At 35.5% G+C, this 16,600-nt stretch overlaps 2 protein-coding genes and 1 pseudogene across 3 annotated transcripts; 2 read left to right on the top strand and 1 right to left on the bottom strand.

Moving 5' to 3' along the window:
• Window positions 1-227: 227 nt before the first annotated feature.
• Window positions 228-1,795, bottom strand: LOC146917033 (putative carboxylesterase 18 pseudogene; annotated as a pseudogene). The gene has a single exon (XR_015015421.1). The product of XR_015015421.1 is annotated as a putative carboxylesterase 18 pseudogene (transcript).
• Window positions 1,796-5,613: 3,818 nt separating this feature from the next.
• LOC146917032 (uncharacterized) lies at window positions 5,614-6,913 on the top strand. The gene is made up of 3 exons (XM_085721804.1): window positions 5,614-5,765; window positions 5,894-6,807; window positions 6,891-6,913. Exons 1-3 carry the CDS (start codon window positions 5,614-5,616, stop codon window positions 6,911-6,913), a joined length of 1,089 nt encoding a protein of 362 aa, XP_085577930.1.
• Window positions 6,914-6,947: 34 nt separating this feature from the next.
• On the top strand, window positions 6,948-11,728 carry LOC146917031 (uncharacterized). Its single transcript, XM_085721803.1, has 5 exons — window positions 6,948-7,473; window positions 7,517-7,873; window positions 8,309-9,415; window positions 9,616-10,451; window positions 10,604-11,728. Exons 1-5 carry the CDS (start codon window positions 6,948-6,950, stop codon window positions 11,726-11,728), a joined length of 3,951 nt encoding a protein of 1,316 aa, XP_085577929.1.
• The last annotated feature ends 4,872 nt before the right edge of the window (window positions 11,729-16,600 follow it).

Raw genomic sequence — 16,600 nt, 5'->3', positions numbered from 1 at the left:
TTGATTACAGTGCAAAACGATCAAACATGATGATGCAATAAAGAAGATACGAAAAAACCTAATATAATTCGTACTATCATCCAACTATTATTGTAAACAGAATTTTCAGTTGCGGTCTCATCTTTCCACAATTCCACCAGACCTTGTCCAAAAATCTTTAAACCAAAATTGTCACCACCTACCTCTGACAAAAAACCAAGCAATTAACTATTTGTGCACAAGTGGGATAGTATCAAAGCTTATTCCAGCACGTATATGAATTCCAAACCTTGCATAAGCAACTACTCATCAAATTTGGCATATCAAATTATGCAAACCCACATTATAAATTCAATACAAATTGTGAACACTAAACATATGTCATAGCCATTAAGATCACTCACTCACATTATACTTATTAATTTAGCATTCTTCTTAAACTAAAACATCATAAACATCTCATATGTTATGGTCCCTAGTTTCTAATGTAAGGGCACCCAACATGTAGCATTGCATCTGCATTCTAAATGTTAATAGTTCTTTTTTCTCTTCGAAGAGTCAATCCATTCTGTCGAAATTGACATCAGAGAGAGTATAATTTGAGACTTTGAGAAGATCACATTCTAAGATCTCAATGCAACACCAGCATCCCACCTTTCTAATAGGTTATCAAACCTCAATTACCAAACAACTATGAATTTATTATCATAACAATAGTATTACAACAATAATCAATCATTTAGAATTGGACACTTTGTTGACAAACTCCTTGACTTGCATAATCATCTGAGTAGATTCAGGCAGATCAGGAAAAACATAAAAAACATGAACCATGTTTGGATATTCAATCAACTCAGCTTTTTTCCCACATTTCTTTAACCAATCATAATACCTCTTTTGCCAATCATTCAAAGGATCAAATCCACCAATAAAAACAAGCGTATCCGGAAAATCCAAACCCGACAAATCCTCCGCATTCGGCCCGCTTACATTCACCGCGTCATGATCTCGGTTTGATCCCTCCGGTAAGAACACCTTCCACCACCAATCCGTCCTTACCATCGACACCAACGGCGATCCATCAAGTTTAATCTCCGCCTCGGTCCGTTCCTCACCGCCAAAAAACGGCTGAATGGATACCAACCCGATAATCCGGATTTCCCGGAGCCCAGCTTTACAAACCCGAACTGCAAGGTGATGTGCCAAATTTGCACCGGAACTGTCACCGGCAAGGAAACATTTTGACACATCAGCATTTTCCGGTAAAACCTTTCTATTCTCTTCCAAAAATTTCAGCACAGCCTCTCCATCATCATATTGCGACGGATATCGATGCTCCGGTGTAAGGCGGTAGTTGACAGAGACGACAACAGCAAAAACTTCCCTGCAGAGTCTACGGCATAAAGCATCGTGGTAGATTGAGGAAGGGGAAAGAAAACTGAACCCGCCGCCGTGGAAGTAAATGATGACAGGAAGGGAGGCTGTTTTGGTGGCACCACCATCTCCGATGACTTCTCCGGCAACAGTGGGAGTAAAGAGACGAAACCAAACGTTATTTTCGGCGTTAACGGTAATGTCTTTGGTGGAAACGCCGTTAACGGGAGTAGCATTAGGTGAGGCATTGAGACTGAAGAAGTTAATGAGACGGCGGTTGACGGTGCCGTTAGAGCGAGAAGAAGCGCCGAATAAAAGTGAAAGAAGTGAAATGGTAGCTCTGGCTTTCCAAGGAAGAAGAGGTGTTGAGTCTGACATTGTTGTTTTGGGTTTCTTGATTTAGCTTAATAAATGAATAAATAAATAAACCATTGAAGATAAGATGATGGCATTTATTATTTATTATTATAACATTAAAAGCGTGTATTATAAGGAGATATTTGTGATTTTTTTTGTTTTTTTTTTGGATACAGTGATTTTTTTTGTTTTTTTGTCAAGATATTTGTGATCTTTTTATAAGTTTTTGTTTGGAGCGGGTGATATTTCCGTAAGAGCAATGATATTCTAACAATCAAAAATCAACAACTTTTGTGACAACCACCAATTTTCAAAGGAAAAGTAGATAGTGACACGGAAACCAAAGCAATAGAGAGAGAAAGTAAAAAGATAATGTGAGTATGAGAGATAAAGTTATCACATAGGGTGTCACAAAATGGTTGTTAGAATATCATTTCTCTTTCCGTAAGGTTGTTATAAATATATTATGAGTAATGATATTTTGACATCCATTTGATGACAACTTTGTTGACAACCTTGTTTTTCTCACTTCTTATTGGTCAAAAACAATGGAGAGAGAAAAAGGAAGAGAGAGAATAACAACATCATGTGAGTATGAGAGAGAAAGTTGTCCAAAAATTATCAAAAAGTGGTTGTCAAAATATCATTTCTCATATATTATAGTGGATGTCCCACGTCAATTACTATCTTCTTCTGTTTTTCCTTATAAAGAGGGTGGTTTGCAAGAGAAAGGAATATAGAAGAAAATACTACTTCTCTCACTTTTTTCTCTTTCTCTTCATTAGTCTATATTTTTTATAACACGTTATCAGCACGATTGTTTCTACCGGAAGTCTACACTACTGCTAGGCATGTTACCTATACTCATCACTTTAATATCATTACTTAATATTGCTATGTATATCATTTATCTTTATAACCTTAATATTATTATTATCTGCCTCGGTTATAGAAAACTGGCAATCCGTCAAGTGATTTATAACTAGAGTGACTATTATTGTTATTATTATTTTACCTCTTATTATAGAAAACTGACAACTCGTTAAGTGATCTCTAATAAGTATAGATATTATTATTTAAAGTGGTGATCTAAAATCTCATATATACTATATTATCACGAAAGATAATTTCGAGTAGTGATACTAACTTTTATATTTAATGGAGGTCTAAAACCCCATATATACTATATTATCACGAAAGATAATTTCGAGTAGTGATACTAACCAAAGCTATGCAAACTTTTCACACCAAAGTCATCTAACCAAAGTGTGAACCTTGTATGTGAATGTCATGCTTTCAAAATTAGCAACCTATGCTTCTGCACCGAGCTATACCATAGGCTTACTATTTGAAAGAAAAATACAACCTGCAATATATGCATGAGACTTTGTGTGACAATTTACTTTAGCAAATTGCTTTGACTGGTTATCCCACGTGCATGTGGGTAGGAGTAGTATCGTAGACAAACAAAAACCATGTGCTAACCACTTGTCCGCGTGTAGTTCTTTGTAGCATTTGACTGGACTAAAAATGGTATTTCAGACCATTTGAAAAACAAAATCATGTCCTAACTTACATGATATTTAACACTTAAAATATTTTTCTCATTATTCAACGATCATGAACAGTGATTTCAACGGTCATGAACAATGATTTCAACGGTCATGAACAGTGATTTCAACGGTCATGAACAGTGTTTTCAACGGCTATGAACAGTGAAATTAATGGTCATTTTTACAAAATTCACTCTATAAATACCTCACCTTCATTCATAATTTTCACATCTCAAAATATTTACCCATACTTTCAAAATGGCTAAAATCTTTCTCCTATGCATCACTCTACTTGTTGTTATTTTGTTCTTCATCATTTTCACTCATATTGAAGAATTAGGAAAAGATTTTGTAGGATTAGCTATAATTAGCGTTTTACCATTATTAGGCTTAGCATGTGTGGTTACTTTTTGTTTTGGTAGAGACTTAGATTAAAATATTATGTTTTGTAATCGTTGCTATTAAATAAAATGGTATTTTTATTTTCGTCATAGTATATATATATATATATATATATATATTAAATGTTGATTATGTTTTTCTGTATTCTAGATAGAATCACGTTCGACAACAAAAAGCCATGATAAAAATTAAGAGTTTTTAGTCAAAACTCATGTAAGAAAATTGTGTGACTCACATGAGGGTGAGTGCATGTGATCAGGTGGGAGATTTAACGGAGAATGTGAGGGCGTTAACAGAAAACTATCTCATTTAAATAGAAGGGAGGTGTTTGTGACTTATGCAATATTTTAAGGGAGGTTAGTGTTTAATTAAAAATTAGAAGGGGTGTTAGTACTATTTAATAATACTTTAGGGGAGGTAATAGTAATTTACCCTATTATTTTCTTGGGTTAATTATGTTTTTGTCCCTACAAAATTGCGACCTTGTAAGTTTAGTCCTTACTTAATTTTAATAGCATTTTTAATCCCTACAAAAAATTTCTGTACTCAATATTAGTCCTTACTCAATCCAAATTTGTTTAATTTATGCTTAAACTCTTAAGTTTTTCAACAATTTTTTACAGGCGTGTTAAGAACGTTATTAAAAGGTCATCCGAAAAAAATCTCGCAAAAATTTGATTTCTACGTCCATATTTTTGTTACTTATATCTTAAACTTTTGTCGTTTTAAAAAATTCATATTTAATTTATTTCATGTTAAAAAATTATAGATCTTAGTAAATGAACCTTTTATAGTGTTCTAAACTTGTATAAAAAGAATCGTTAAAAAAGCTATTATAATTAAGTAAGGACTAAACTTAAAAGGACGCCATTTTATAGGGACCAAAAACATATTTAACCCTATTTTCTTTCATACTAAACTACTAAATAATAATCATCATATTTTCTAATTATTTTCTCTTATTTTTTCTATATTTTATTTCTTATATCTTCTCTTAATCAACCAAAGTTTAAAGAAAATTTTGACCAATTGACACAATATGTTTTTCTTAAAACCTAAAAAAAAAAATAGTCACCGTGAGCATAGCTCAGTTGGCATAGTCAATGCTTTGTTATATACAGCGGTCTGGGTTTGAACCTCGGATATCCCACTTGTTCACCTTAAAAAGGTGAATTTTAGCCACTAAACTATTTGACAAAAAAAACTTAAAAATTGCTCAAAAAAATTCCAGAGATTAAATTGAGTTTTGCAATTTGTTTCAGATAGGAAAATTGGCCTCAATTGTAGGAGTTTCGAGAAACCTCCACCAAAAAACCCCTACAAACTTGCGCATTTTTTGTAGTGCCTTCACTTCACTCTTAAAAATAAATTATAAATAATAAAAAAAAAATAAGGAGTAAATTACACTCCCCTCCCCTCAAAGATGCTTGAATTACATTCTCATCCACTCTCATGTTAAAATATACACTCCCCTCCCTTGAAAAATAAAATTTACACTCCCCTCCCCTATAAGATGCTTGAATTAAAATCTCCTCCCTTAATAATTAAATATGGACTGCACTTTAATATATTTTAACATAAATAAATATTTGTATAATATATATTTATTTTGAATCATCATTTAAAAAATATAAATTCGTTTCTTTATAATTTAAATGTCAATAACAATTAAATTTAAATATTTTGTTATTAGTTTTTTAATTTAGAGTATAAAATTCACTTTTAAATAACCATATTTAATCGACTTTAGTAATTTTTCACATATTTTAATTTTATTTTGGGTTGTTTCATATTTTATAATAGGGTTTAAATCTATATGTTAACTAAATTGTGAATAAAAAATAGAGAAAGATATGTATTCAAAATTTGATTACATTAAAATGACCTGCAATGAAAACGTTTCCTGTATAGCAGTAAATAACTTCCCTTTAAGCAGGTGTATCGAGCGATGAGTGTCTTGCGAGATGAGAGAGGCGGTGGCAACCGTTACAACCGGAAACCACCGCGTCGGTTTCATTCACCGGCGGAGAGTCTTCAGGGAGGGGCGGGGCCATATGCCAGGGAGGCACAAATTGGGGGGATCAGGGGGAATGGACTTGGGTGAGTTACAGAGGCAGGAAAGCATTGGGACCGGAAAAGAGCGGACGGAACGCACAGCGGCAGGGCAACAGGCATGGAGGGTCAGTCACGTCAAGGGAAGGAGAGTTTGTGAGGTATGGCAACCGCAGGTGGGATAGCAGGTCACGCAGCAGGGAGTTTTTGAGTTCAGAATTGCCTAGGGTTAGGGTTACGCATGACTATGGACGTGGAAGGTCATTGACACACCGTCGTGATCGTCCGTTTTCTTGTACAAGAGAGGCAAGTTCGAAACAGAAGGAGGGATACTATCGTTCAGCAGTGGCATCACATCACAACACAGCAGGTTCACGTTCTGAAGCTGGAACTCGCGCAAATGATGAAGGTGCAAAGGGCATTGCTCCTGCTGTCTCAACTCAGGTATCTGCAGTGTTTTATATCACTAATTTTCCCAATAGGCTGTTGTATGTTGATTTAAGGAAAGGATTAGAGGTGTGTGGTATTATGTCGGACATGTTTGTTTCTCAGTATCGTAATATTCATGGACAACGGTTTGGTTTTGTTAAGTTTTTGAAAGTTCGGGACGTGGCCAAATTAAACAAAGCTCTTAACAATGTTTATTTTGGGGATTTGCGTCTGTTTGCAAATGTTGCTAAGTTTGATCGGTTTGTGAAGGAGGAAGAGAGGAGGGAGGAAGTCGTGGATAGAGACCAAAGGTGGAGTAATGAGGGAGAAAAAAATAATGGTGGAATTAAGGTAGGAAAAAAACAGAGGGAGTTGGAGGTTGAGAGGAAGGGTAAACGTAAGCTAGAGTTAGAAAAGGTGAAGGAGGCAGCCATTAGTATTGAAGAGGAGAGGGAGAGGGAGCTGGTGGTAAAGGTGGGGGAAATTGAATGTTCCGGGAGGAAGGAGACAAGGGGTCCGAAGGTAGGAGGAGGAGTTATTACTGGTGTTGTGAAGGCTGAAGAGATGGTGGAGAAGGAGGTTGATAGCGGTATGGATAGTGAAAAGAAAGTGAGGTGTAAATTCATGCCGTTCTTAGATGACATTACTTGGGCATCCAAAAGTATTTTAGCAAGAATTAAAAATGGCTTTTGTTTGTCTGTTGTTCAACAATCTTTTGATGATCCGGGGTTTGTGAATTTCAAGCTTATTTCTTTAGGTGGAGATAATGTGGTATTGCATCCGAGTGTCGAAGGTGATGTTATGGTTCTTTTTAAAGAGGCGGCTGATTTTTTGGGAAATTTTCTGGATGATTGTAGACCTTGGACGTTGGATTCAATTGTAAGTTATGAGAGGGGTGCATGGGTAAGATGTTATGGGGTGCCTCTTCATGCATGGAATGATATTTTCTTTTTGGAGTTGGCTTCCACACAAGGCCGACTGCTCAAAATTGATGATTGTACTATACACAAGGATAGGCTGGACTATGCCCGTTTCTTAATATCTACTCCTTCTTTAAAAGAAATTAATGTAACGGAAGAAGTGTGGATTGATGGGCGGATGTTTTCAATTTGTATTATTGAAGATGTCGAGTTTGGTTTTGCTGAAGATGCTTGTTTGGTTGATGGTGATGACGACATTAATACACAGTGTTCAGTTCCGGAAGGGTTCCAAGAAGAGGAACCCATGGTGGAAGCTCTTGTTCGACAACTGCAAGATGATTGGGCTGTGAAAACGAATGAAGGTTCTAAGGCTCAAAGTGATTCTGTGAATCAACATTCTTCGACAGGTCAGCTGGAAACGGTTAATTTTGAGGTGCAAAAAAATGTTAGGGGGGCCTATTTTAGAAACTGTGGCCGATTGCAAAAAGGAGGCAGCAAAGTCAAAACCATGTAATGTCTCTGATCGTAGCCAACATTCTAAAAAAAGGAGGAAGGTTGTTCCATCGCTGACTAGTTTAAAAAGAATAGCAAGATTATCGGCAACAGATAGAAATGCTTTGATTCGTTCTCTGAAAAGTTCTAGAAAAAGGAAGGCGACCTCGAATACATCTAAATCTTCTTCAGGTAAACAGAAAGGTGTCTCTTTGTCTGCAGGGTCAGGACCAGCTACTAATTCTAATGACTGGAAAAATTGGATGTCAGTTCATGGTGATGATAAGGGGGTGGCGAAAGATATTGCAGATGTGGGTGAGATTCTTGGCATTAAGTGTAAAAATAGCTTTCAGGTGTTATCCTGTGGGTGTGCTGAAGGAGGGACGGTGAAGTTAGAAGGGAGGAAGGGAGGAAAAAAATAGAGTGTGAGGGAGTAGGGCGTGGGAAGGAAGGGGTGGGCGTTTGTGATGAAGATTGTTTCTTTTAATATTCGTGGCTTGGGGATGGTGGAGAAGAGGAGGGAGATTAGGAGGTTGATTTTAGAGAAGAGTCCGGATGTTTTTTGTATTCAAGAAACAAAATTAGAGGTGGTGGATGTTGTTTTGTGTCGGTCTTTGTGGGGGTCTGAAGAAGTAGCTTTTTCTTTTAAACCGTCAGTTGGTGCATCAGGGGGTATTCTTACGATGTGGAATCCTAGTGTGGTGGATATTTGTTTGACGATGAATTTATCTCATTCTTTGATTGTTATAGGGAAGTTTCTTATTAATAATGTAGACTTCGGCTTGGCCAATATTTATGCACCTTGTGATAATAGAGGTCGTCAGGAATTGTGGCAAGTGATTGGCGGTATTCTTCAGAGGCATAATTCTATTGATTGGTGTGTCCTTGGTGATTTTAATGCAATTCGGTCTACCGAAGAGCGAAGAAGTCGTTCAATGTCCAATATTAATGATGATTTTGCTCCTTTCAATCATTTCATTGATGATAATTCTCTTGTCGATTTGCCTCTATGTGGTCGTAATTTTACTTGGTATCGTGGAGATGGTTTGTCAATGAGCCGTTTAGACCACTTTTTATTATCAGAAACCTGGTTTTCTTTGTTTCCAAATTGTATTCAATTGGCTCTTCCAAGGGGGTTGTCGGATCATTGTCCAATCATTCTAACAATTGATGACAAAAATTGGGGACCAAGACCTTTAAGAATGTTGAAATGTTGGTCAGATATTCCAGGGTATTCAGAGTTTGTCAAAGAGAAATGGCTGTCTTTTCAAGTGTTTGGTTGGAGCGGTTTTGTTCTTAAAGAAAAATTGAAAAGATTGAATGCAGAGTTGAGGGGTTGGCATTTGAATCATACTTCTAATATTGATAGTAAAATTCGGGCAGCAAAAAATCGATTGGCAGAGTTGGATGTGGTTGGAGAGAGCCGTGGGTTGATGAGTGAAGAGGAGGTAGAGTTACATTGTTTACCTGCAGACATCTTGACCCTCTCAAAATTGCAAGCTAGTATGATGTGGCAGAAGTCGCGAGTTACCTGGCTGAAAGAAGGTGATGCTAACACAAAAAATTTTCATGGTATAATGTCTTCTCGTAGCCGTTCCAATGCGATAGTTTCCTTAGCAGTTGATGGGGTTTCAATTGAAGGGGTGTCTGAGGTGCGTCATACTATTTATCAACATTTTAATCAGTATTTTAAGAAGTCCGCTAATCTTCGACCAGACATTAGTGGCTTGTTGTTCACAGAGCTATCTGCGGCGGAAGGGGCTGATCTCATTAAACCCTTTTTGTTAGAAGAAATTAAGGCAGCAATTTGGGACTGTGACAGCTTCAAATGTCCTGGACCTGATGGGATTAATATGGGTTTTTTTTAAGGATTTTTGGGAGGTGTTAAAGATCGACTTGCTGAATTTTTTTTGCGGAATTTTACAGACATGGTAAGCTCACTAAAGGTCTTAACTCGACTTTTATCGCATTGATCCCAAAGGTTGATTGTCCGCAACGGGTGGCCGATTTTCGCCCAATATCTTTGGTGAGTAGTGTTTATAAAATTCTTTCTAAAGTGTTGGCTAACAGGTTGAGGAAGGTGGTTGGTAATGTTGTCTCCACGACTCAGTCCGCTTTCATTAGGGGCAGGCAAATTTTGGATGGCATATTGATAGCAAATGAAATTGTTGATGACGCTAAAAAATCTAATAAAGATCTTCTTCTCTTCAAAGTTGATTTCGAGAAGGCGTATGACTCTGTTGATTGGGGGTACCTTGATGAAGTGATGTATAAAATGAATTTTCCGGTGTTATGGCGCTCATGGATTATGGAGTGTGTAACGACTGCAACTGCGTCAGTGTTGGTTAATGGGTGTCCGATAGATGAGTTTACTTTTGAAAGAGGTCTGCGTCAAGGAGATCCTCTCTCCCCTTTTCTGTTTTTGTTGGCATCGGAGGGTCTCAATGTTATGATGAAGGCTATGGTCACCAATCACCTTTTTACTCCTTATAGTATTGGGACGCAGAATGTAGTGCCGGTCTCGCACCTTCAGTTTGCGGATGATACCTTGTTAGTTGGGATCAAGAGTTGGTCTAATGTCCGAGCTTTGAAGGCGGTGTTAGTTTTATTTGAATCCATATCGGGGCTGAAAGTCAATTTTAACAAAAGTATGCTTTTTAGGGTGAATGTGAATGATTCTTGGCTTCATGAGGCAGCCTCGGTTTTGAGTTGTAAGCACGGTTGCCTACCTTTTATTTATTTAGGGCTACCCATTGGTGGTGATCCGCGGAAGCTTCAGTTTTGGTATCCGTTGGTTGATAGTATCCGTAAGCGGTTGTCTGGTTGGAAGTGTAAAAATTTGTCTTTGGGAGGTCGGTTGGTTCTGCTTAAGTCCGTTCTGTCTGCTGTTCCGGTTTATTTCCTTTCCTTCTTCAAAGCTCCCTCATGGTATCATTTCTTCCCTAGACTCTATTTTTTCTAATTTTTTTTTTTTGGGGGGGGGGGGGTGAGGATGTGAGGAAAATTTCTTGGATTAAATGGGATAATATTTGTTTACAAACGGAGAATGGAGGACTGGGGTTGAAGAGGTTGAAGGAATTTAATATTTCTCTTTTAGACAAATGGGTGTGGAGGTTATTAGAGGAGAGGGAGAGCTTGTGGAATGTTGTTCTTCGAGCAAAGTATGGTGAGGAGGGGGGTAGGGTGCGGTTTGGAGAGGGAGTAGGTTCGGTTTGGTGGCGTAACCTAAACCAAATCAGGAGAGGAGTTGGTCTTGTCGATACTGGTTGGTTGTCAGATAACATTATTAGGAGGGTGGGGGATGGTCGAGATACTTTGTTTTGGGTGGACCCGTGGCTGGATGAGTGTCCTCTAGCAAGATCCTTTGATAGACTATATTACCTTGCAGATAATAAACTAGCTACGGTGTCAGAGATGTTTGAGTTAGGGTGGGGGGTTGGTGGTGAGGCGTGGAAATGGCGGAGGAGGTTACATGCGTGGGAGGAGGGACTGGTTTTGGAGTGTGTGGGGCGGGTGTCTACTTGTGTTTTGCAGGTTGGCACGATCGACAGATGGGTGTGGAAGCTCCATACATCTCAGTGTTACACTGTTAGTTCAGCATATTCTTTTTTGACGGCAACTGATACCAATCTCAATGACGGTTTTGATAGTTTCTTATGGCTTAAAGCGGTTCCTCTCAAGGTGAATCTTTTTGTTTGGCGCCTATTCAAGAACAGACTTCCGACTAAGGATAATTTGTATCGGCGTGATGCTATTGATGAGTCCCAGCTTATGTGTGCAGCCTTGTGTGGTGACATCGAAGACATAGATCACTTGTTTTTTCGCTGCGATGTTTACGGTCGCATTTGGCTCTTGGTTTCAAATTGGTTAGGAATTGATTCGGTTTTTAATGGTAATATTTCCACTCATTCTGCTCAGTTTCGCGGTATTGGAGGTTTTTCAAATAATTCAAGGACTGCGTTTACTATTATCTGGATTGCGGTACTTTTTGTTGTTTGGAAAGATCGTAATAATAGAATTTTCAACAACAAGTCCGATCAGCTTGCGGCTCTTGCAGAAAAAGTGAAGCTCCAAACGTATTGGTGGTTGAAATCGCACTATGTTTTGTTCGATTTTGATTATCCCTATTGGAGGTTAAATCCATTAAGTTGTATTCAAGCAATTGTGTAATTTCTTTTTCGCTGATTCGGCTTGTCGTGGCCTAACTTTGTTGTAATTATTGTGGTCGGTTTCTTTAGCACACCTTGTGCTTGAGAAGCTGTCTGTTTCTTTAATAAAATTTTGCTTAGCTTCTTCAAAAAAAAAAAATGACCTGCAATGCTATTTTTCTTTTAAGTGTGTTAGATTATTTTTTTGTTAGATTATTAGAAATAAAAAAAATATGTTGAGGGACTAAAGCGTAGATTTTAACATAAAAGGGGATGGAATGTAATTCAAACTTCTCTCAAGGGAGCGGAGTGAAATATTTTCTAATATGTTTTGAATAAGAGGGAAGAGAAGTATATATTTTAACATAAGAGGGGAGGGGACTGTAATTCAAGCATCTTTGAGGGGAGGAGAGTGTAATTTACTCAAAAATAAAAGATATGAAGTGGAAAAAATTGTGAAAAGAAAAATCAAATCAATCATCTTGGGAAAAAATCAAACCAATCAATGCTCCTATAATAAGAAAACAATGACTTTCAAGTCAATGTATATGTACAACCACAACTTTTTAGCTTATGTAATGTCGAAAGGTTCATAAAAGTCATTATAATGTAATGGATGGGTTAGAAAATGAATGATACTTTAAGTGGCGGAGCCCCTCTATGGCTCGAGTGGGCCACGACCTATTCCACAAAAAAATGTTATTTTTTTTTTTTTGTAGGAAAAAGGATTAAAATATCTTTGAATTTTAAATAAAATTACATTATGGTTCATCCTCTTCTTTATATCATAGTATGAATTACTATCACATTTTCAAGTCACTCGAAATGCGAAGATAATTATTTTGAATTTCTTAGGTATATAATTTAACCCTTTGATGATCAACTTTGTGTTTAATTCTTATTAAAACATAAATTTCGAGTATATATTTTATTTTATTTTTCTGGCCCACCTGAACATTTTTTTTAGCTTTGCAACTAATACTTATTAGAATGATAAACAAAGAGACACTGACTACTTGTCCAGAACAAGAAGATGTAATGACTACCACTAACAAAAATACAATGACTTATTTGGTTAATATTTTTTTTTGAATGAACTTATTTGGTTAATTAGAAGGAGACTAATAGACTCTTTTTTTTAGTTTAATAAAATTAAAAAATTAATAAATACATGGACCTACTAATAATATCTGTTAACTTTCTTAAAAAAAATTGGACAAATACCTCCCCGGGTCCTTTAAATTTCATGTTTGTTTCAGATAGATCCTTTAAGTTTCTAAGGTTTCAAATAGGTCCTTTAAGTTTCGAGTTTGTTTCAGATAGGTCATTTAAGTTTCGAGTTAGTTTCAGATATGTCATTTCTATCAACCTCCGTTAAGCCAAAGTTGATCTGTCTGTTAAGCCAAACTCGAAACTTAAAGGACCTATCTGAAACCTTAGAAACTTAAATGACCTATCTGAAACAAACTCTAAACTTAAAGGATCTATCTGAAACCTTAGAAACTTAAAGGACCTATCTGAAAAAAAAAGAGTAAAACTTAAAGTTCCAAGAAGGTATTTGGCCAAAAAAATAATTGTTAACTTGTACTAATAATACTTGTTAAAAAAATCACGCCAATGACCGTTAATTTTGATCTGTTTTCCAAATCAGTTTATAATTTTTTTTTTCAAATAGATTTTTTAAGGGTCATAAAATAATGATCATGACTTGTGGAATTTTTTTCCTTTTGATTAGTCTCCAGCGTTCTTAATGCGTTGGACGACTTGCGAAAATTTTAGGATGAGTCAACACGTATAATTTATGTGGATAGACATTCTCCAACCTTTAGATTCCAATAAAAATATCAAACAATTATTGAATGAAAATGACTATTTGTCACCAAGCAAATACCATCAAAACTGTATATTGTAATTTCAATTTATGTTGCGTTCCTTACACTTCCCAATTTTTGTTCTTTTGTTCCTCTTCCAATTTCATATGCCATCATAATGAGAGCTCTTTTTCTTCAGTTAGTCATACTTCACTATATATGGTTGTGGTGGAGGATTAGTCTCTTCGGGAAGAGTTTTGTCACTCATTGCAGTCATATCCAACTGAGTTTTGCATCTTTCCAAAACTGAATTTTGTTTTTGAAAATTTACATTTCATTCTTTATAACAGGAACAACAATAACCAACATTATCCCACTAAATAGGGACGGCTACATGAGTCAAACAACAAAATAGTTTTCTATCAAAGACTATGTCTTTCTCAAACTCATTTATTTCTAGATCATTCCTTATAGTTTTTCTAGGTTTACTCATACCTCTAGTGATCAGACTCCTCTCCACCTGATCTACTCTCCTAACAACATAATCCACAATTCTTCTCTCTACATGTCCAAACCACCTAAGCATGTTTTTGGTTGTGCGGTAGAGATAATTGATTTTGTAGAATTAATTTTGGTTAAAAATGAGTATCACTATGATTTGTGTTTGAACACATTCATGTAAAAGTGAGTTGAACTATAAATTTGAGTGTGAAAATCAATTCCTAGCTTCAAGTAGAATCAATGTTAGATGTAGAATCAATTCTACTCAACAACAACCAAACATGTCATAATAAATTCTTCACCTCCAGAATTAATAATAATCCCTTTAGAAGTATAACCAAATATACACTAAGTCTAGTTGCTACCATCCTTTTTACTATAGGTGTTGCCTCAACTCTCTCTTTAATGTCGTCATTTCTAATTCTATCTTTCATCCGGTCTCACCACATATCAAACACAACTTCTCATTTCTGCTACATGGGGTGACTGCTTCTGTTTTTGCATCTTTTTCTATTCCAATATCCGTTCTTTTATTCTGCTTCCGATTTCTTATGCCAACATGATGAGAGCTCTATGCTTCAGTTCAAGTCATCATTCGCTATACATGGTTGCGGTGAAGAATTAGTATCTTGAGGGAGAGCAGGGGCGAAGCTATGCCTCCACCATGAGGTAGCTTTGGCTACCCCACATCATATTTTTTTTATTTGAAAATTTTCGTACATTGTGTAATTGGCTACCCCAATAATATATATTTAGCTACCGCAAATAAGTTTATTTGTCAAAAACTAGTATAAAAGGAAACTCAAAATATATCCACTTGTTTGATAGATGTATTTCATCTTATTTTTACACTTTTAAATAGCTACAAATAAGTTTTATTAACAATAAAAATTGTCAAAACAACATATAAAATATACTTTATTTACTTTTTTCAAATTTAGCCCCCTCATAAAAAAATGGCTAGCTTCGTCGCTGAGGGAGAGTTCGTCACTTATTACGGTCATAGCCAGCTCGATAATTAGTCTTTATAGTTACACGGTGAGGATATTTGGTTGAAAAATATAATGTTAAAAGATTCCTAACAGTGGTCATAATGTAACGAGGTTTATTTTTATGCATTCCGTCGTATATTTTTCCCTTCCTCCATTCTCTTTAAAATAAAAATTGAAACAACATTTATTGAAGAGAAATGCTAGGGCCACACCCAATAACACATTCTTTTAACACACCCATTCAAAATTGACCATGTCATCCACTTTTTTAATTCATTTTACCTGATAACATGTGTTACCATTTATTTTATTTTTTATTATTAATCAAATTAGGTTTTCACGTTTCATCTTCTCTGCTGAAGCTCCAACAAACACAGGTTCTCCTTTGCCAAATATATTAGTTTCTTTCCCCCGATTGAAAAAGACAAAATTGTCTACTAATCGACGTTGCTTACTGTATTGAATGGAAACTTTTCCACTTAATTGAACCAAGTTAAAAGAAGGGAAAATCGTTACTTACTGTACCATGACTAAAACCAAAGTAGAAGTATACTAAAATCGTTATTGCAAAATTCTGCACAAAAAACCTACATAATTGCAAAAGAATGTTTATTTTGATTTTCAGTTACTACAATCTAAAACAAAACCCATTGGAAATTCCCTAAAAAAACCCATTGGAAATATATTATTGGACAATTTTGTTTCCTTAGGATACAAACAGTAGAGAAAAAACTAAAATGAGAACATATGAAAAAAGGAAACAGATTGACAAAAAGAAATCAAAATAGAGATGGCCAGAATGGAAGAAAGCAAAATGCCAGATCGGAAGTAATGAGGAAGACCATAAAGGGAGATGAGAGGCTTTTTGTAGCAACTTGTACTTCCAGTTGCCGGTAAATGTGAGAAAATAAGTTAATGATGTGGCTAATTTAGATTGGTGTGTATTAAAAGAGAGCGTTAACATTTCTCTTTATTGAAACATCTTGTTTATTCACTACTCCCTCCGTTCCTTAATAGATGACCTAATTGACTCCGGTATACGTACTAATACATGTGTTTTATCTTTGATATCTTCAATTCTTTACTATAAAAAATTATGAAAATTTAATATTTGAAAAATATTCATCGAGACGAATCAAACAACATCTTATATGGTATTATTTATCTTTGAGAATTAGTAGAAAAATATGATCAAAGTATGTCAAATCAATAATATATATTGTCAAATAGGTCATCTATTGAGGGACGGAGTGAGTAGTTGCATACATCAAGTGAATATGAAGGAAAAAAAACATTTTTTTTTATAAACCCCTTGTTTTTATGGTTTTTGATTAAGAACATTTATGAAATTTTATAAATACGCATATTTTTCATATTATTACTTTCTTTCATACTAACCTAATGTATATAATTTATGAAATTGTATATAATTGTAACCAAAAAAACTACTGTATATAATAATCATCTTAATTATTTCTATTTATTTTCTCTTCTCTTCTCTTTACTCTATTTTACTACATCTATCTTTTCTTCATCAAACAAACAAAACGTAAATAAAATAGAGATTAAGTTGACATAATTTATTTTTTC

Source organism: Medicago sativa, chromosome 6, assembly GCF_051527215.1.
Source record: "Medicago sativa cultivar Bolivia chromosome 6, Bolivia_mono, whole genome shotgun sequence".
NCBI classification, from domain to species: domain Eukaryota; kingdom Viridiplantae; phylum Streptophyta; class Magnoliopsida; order Fabales; family Fabaceae; genus Medicago; species Medicago sativa.
Note: the sequence above shows the minus strand (reverse complement) of the source record. Positions and strands in the feature narration are given on the sequence as shown.

Bases quoted from the DNA above. Each gene is read 5' to 3' on its own strand.
- LOC146917032 (XM_085721804.1), top strand. From the start codon at position 5,614: ATGAGTGTCTTGCGAGATGAGAGAGGCGGTGGCAACCGTTACAACCGG. The intron at 5,766-5,893 runs GTGAGTTACAGA...TGGCAACCGCAG, and splicing joins ATCAGGGGGAATGGACTTGG to GTGGGATAGCAGGTCACGCA. The intron at 6,808-6,890 runs GTATTTTAGCAA...GTGAATTTCAAG, and splicing joins CATTACTTGGGCATCCAAAA to CTTATTTCTTTAGGTGGAGA.
- LOC146917031 (XM_085721803.1), top strand. From the start codon at position 6,948: ATGGTTCTTTTTAAAGAGGCGGCTGATTTTTTGGGAAATTTTCTGGAT. The intron at 7,874-8,308 runs GTGAGATTCTTG...TGATTGTTATAG, and splicing joins GAAAGATATTGCAGATGTGG to GGAAGTTTCTTATTAATAAT. The intron at 9,416-9,615 runs GTTTTTTTTAAG...TTCTTTCTAAAG, and splicing joins ACCTGATGGGATTAATATGG to TGTTGGCTAACAGGTTGAGG.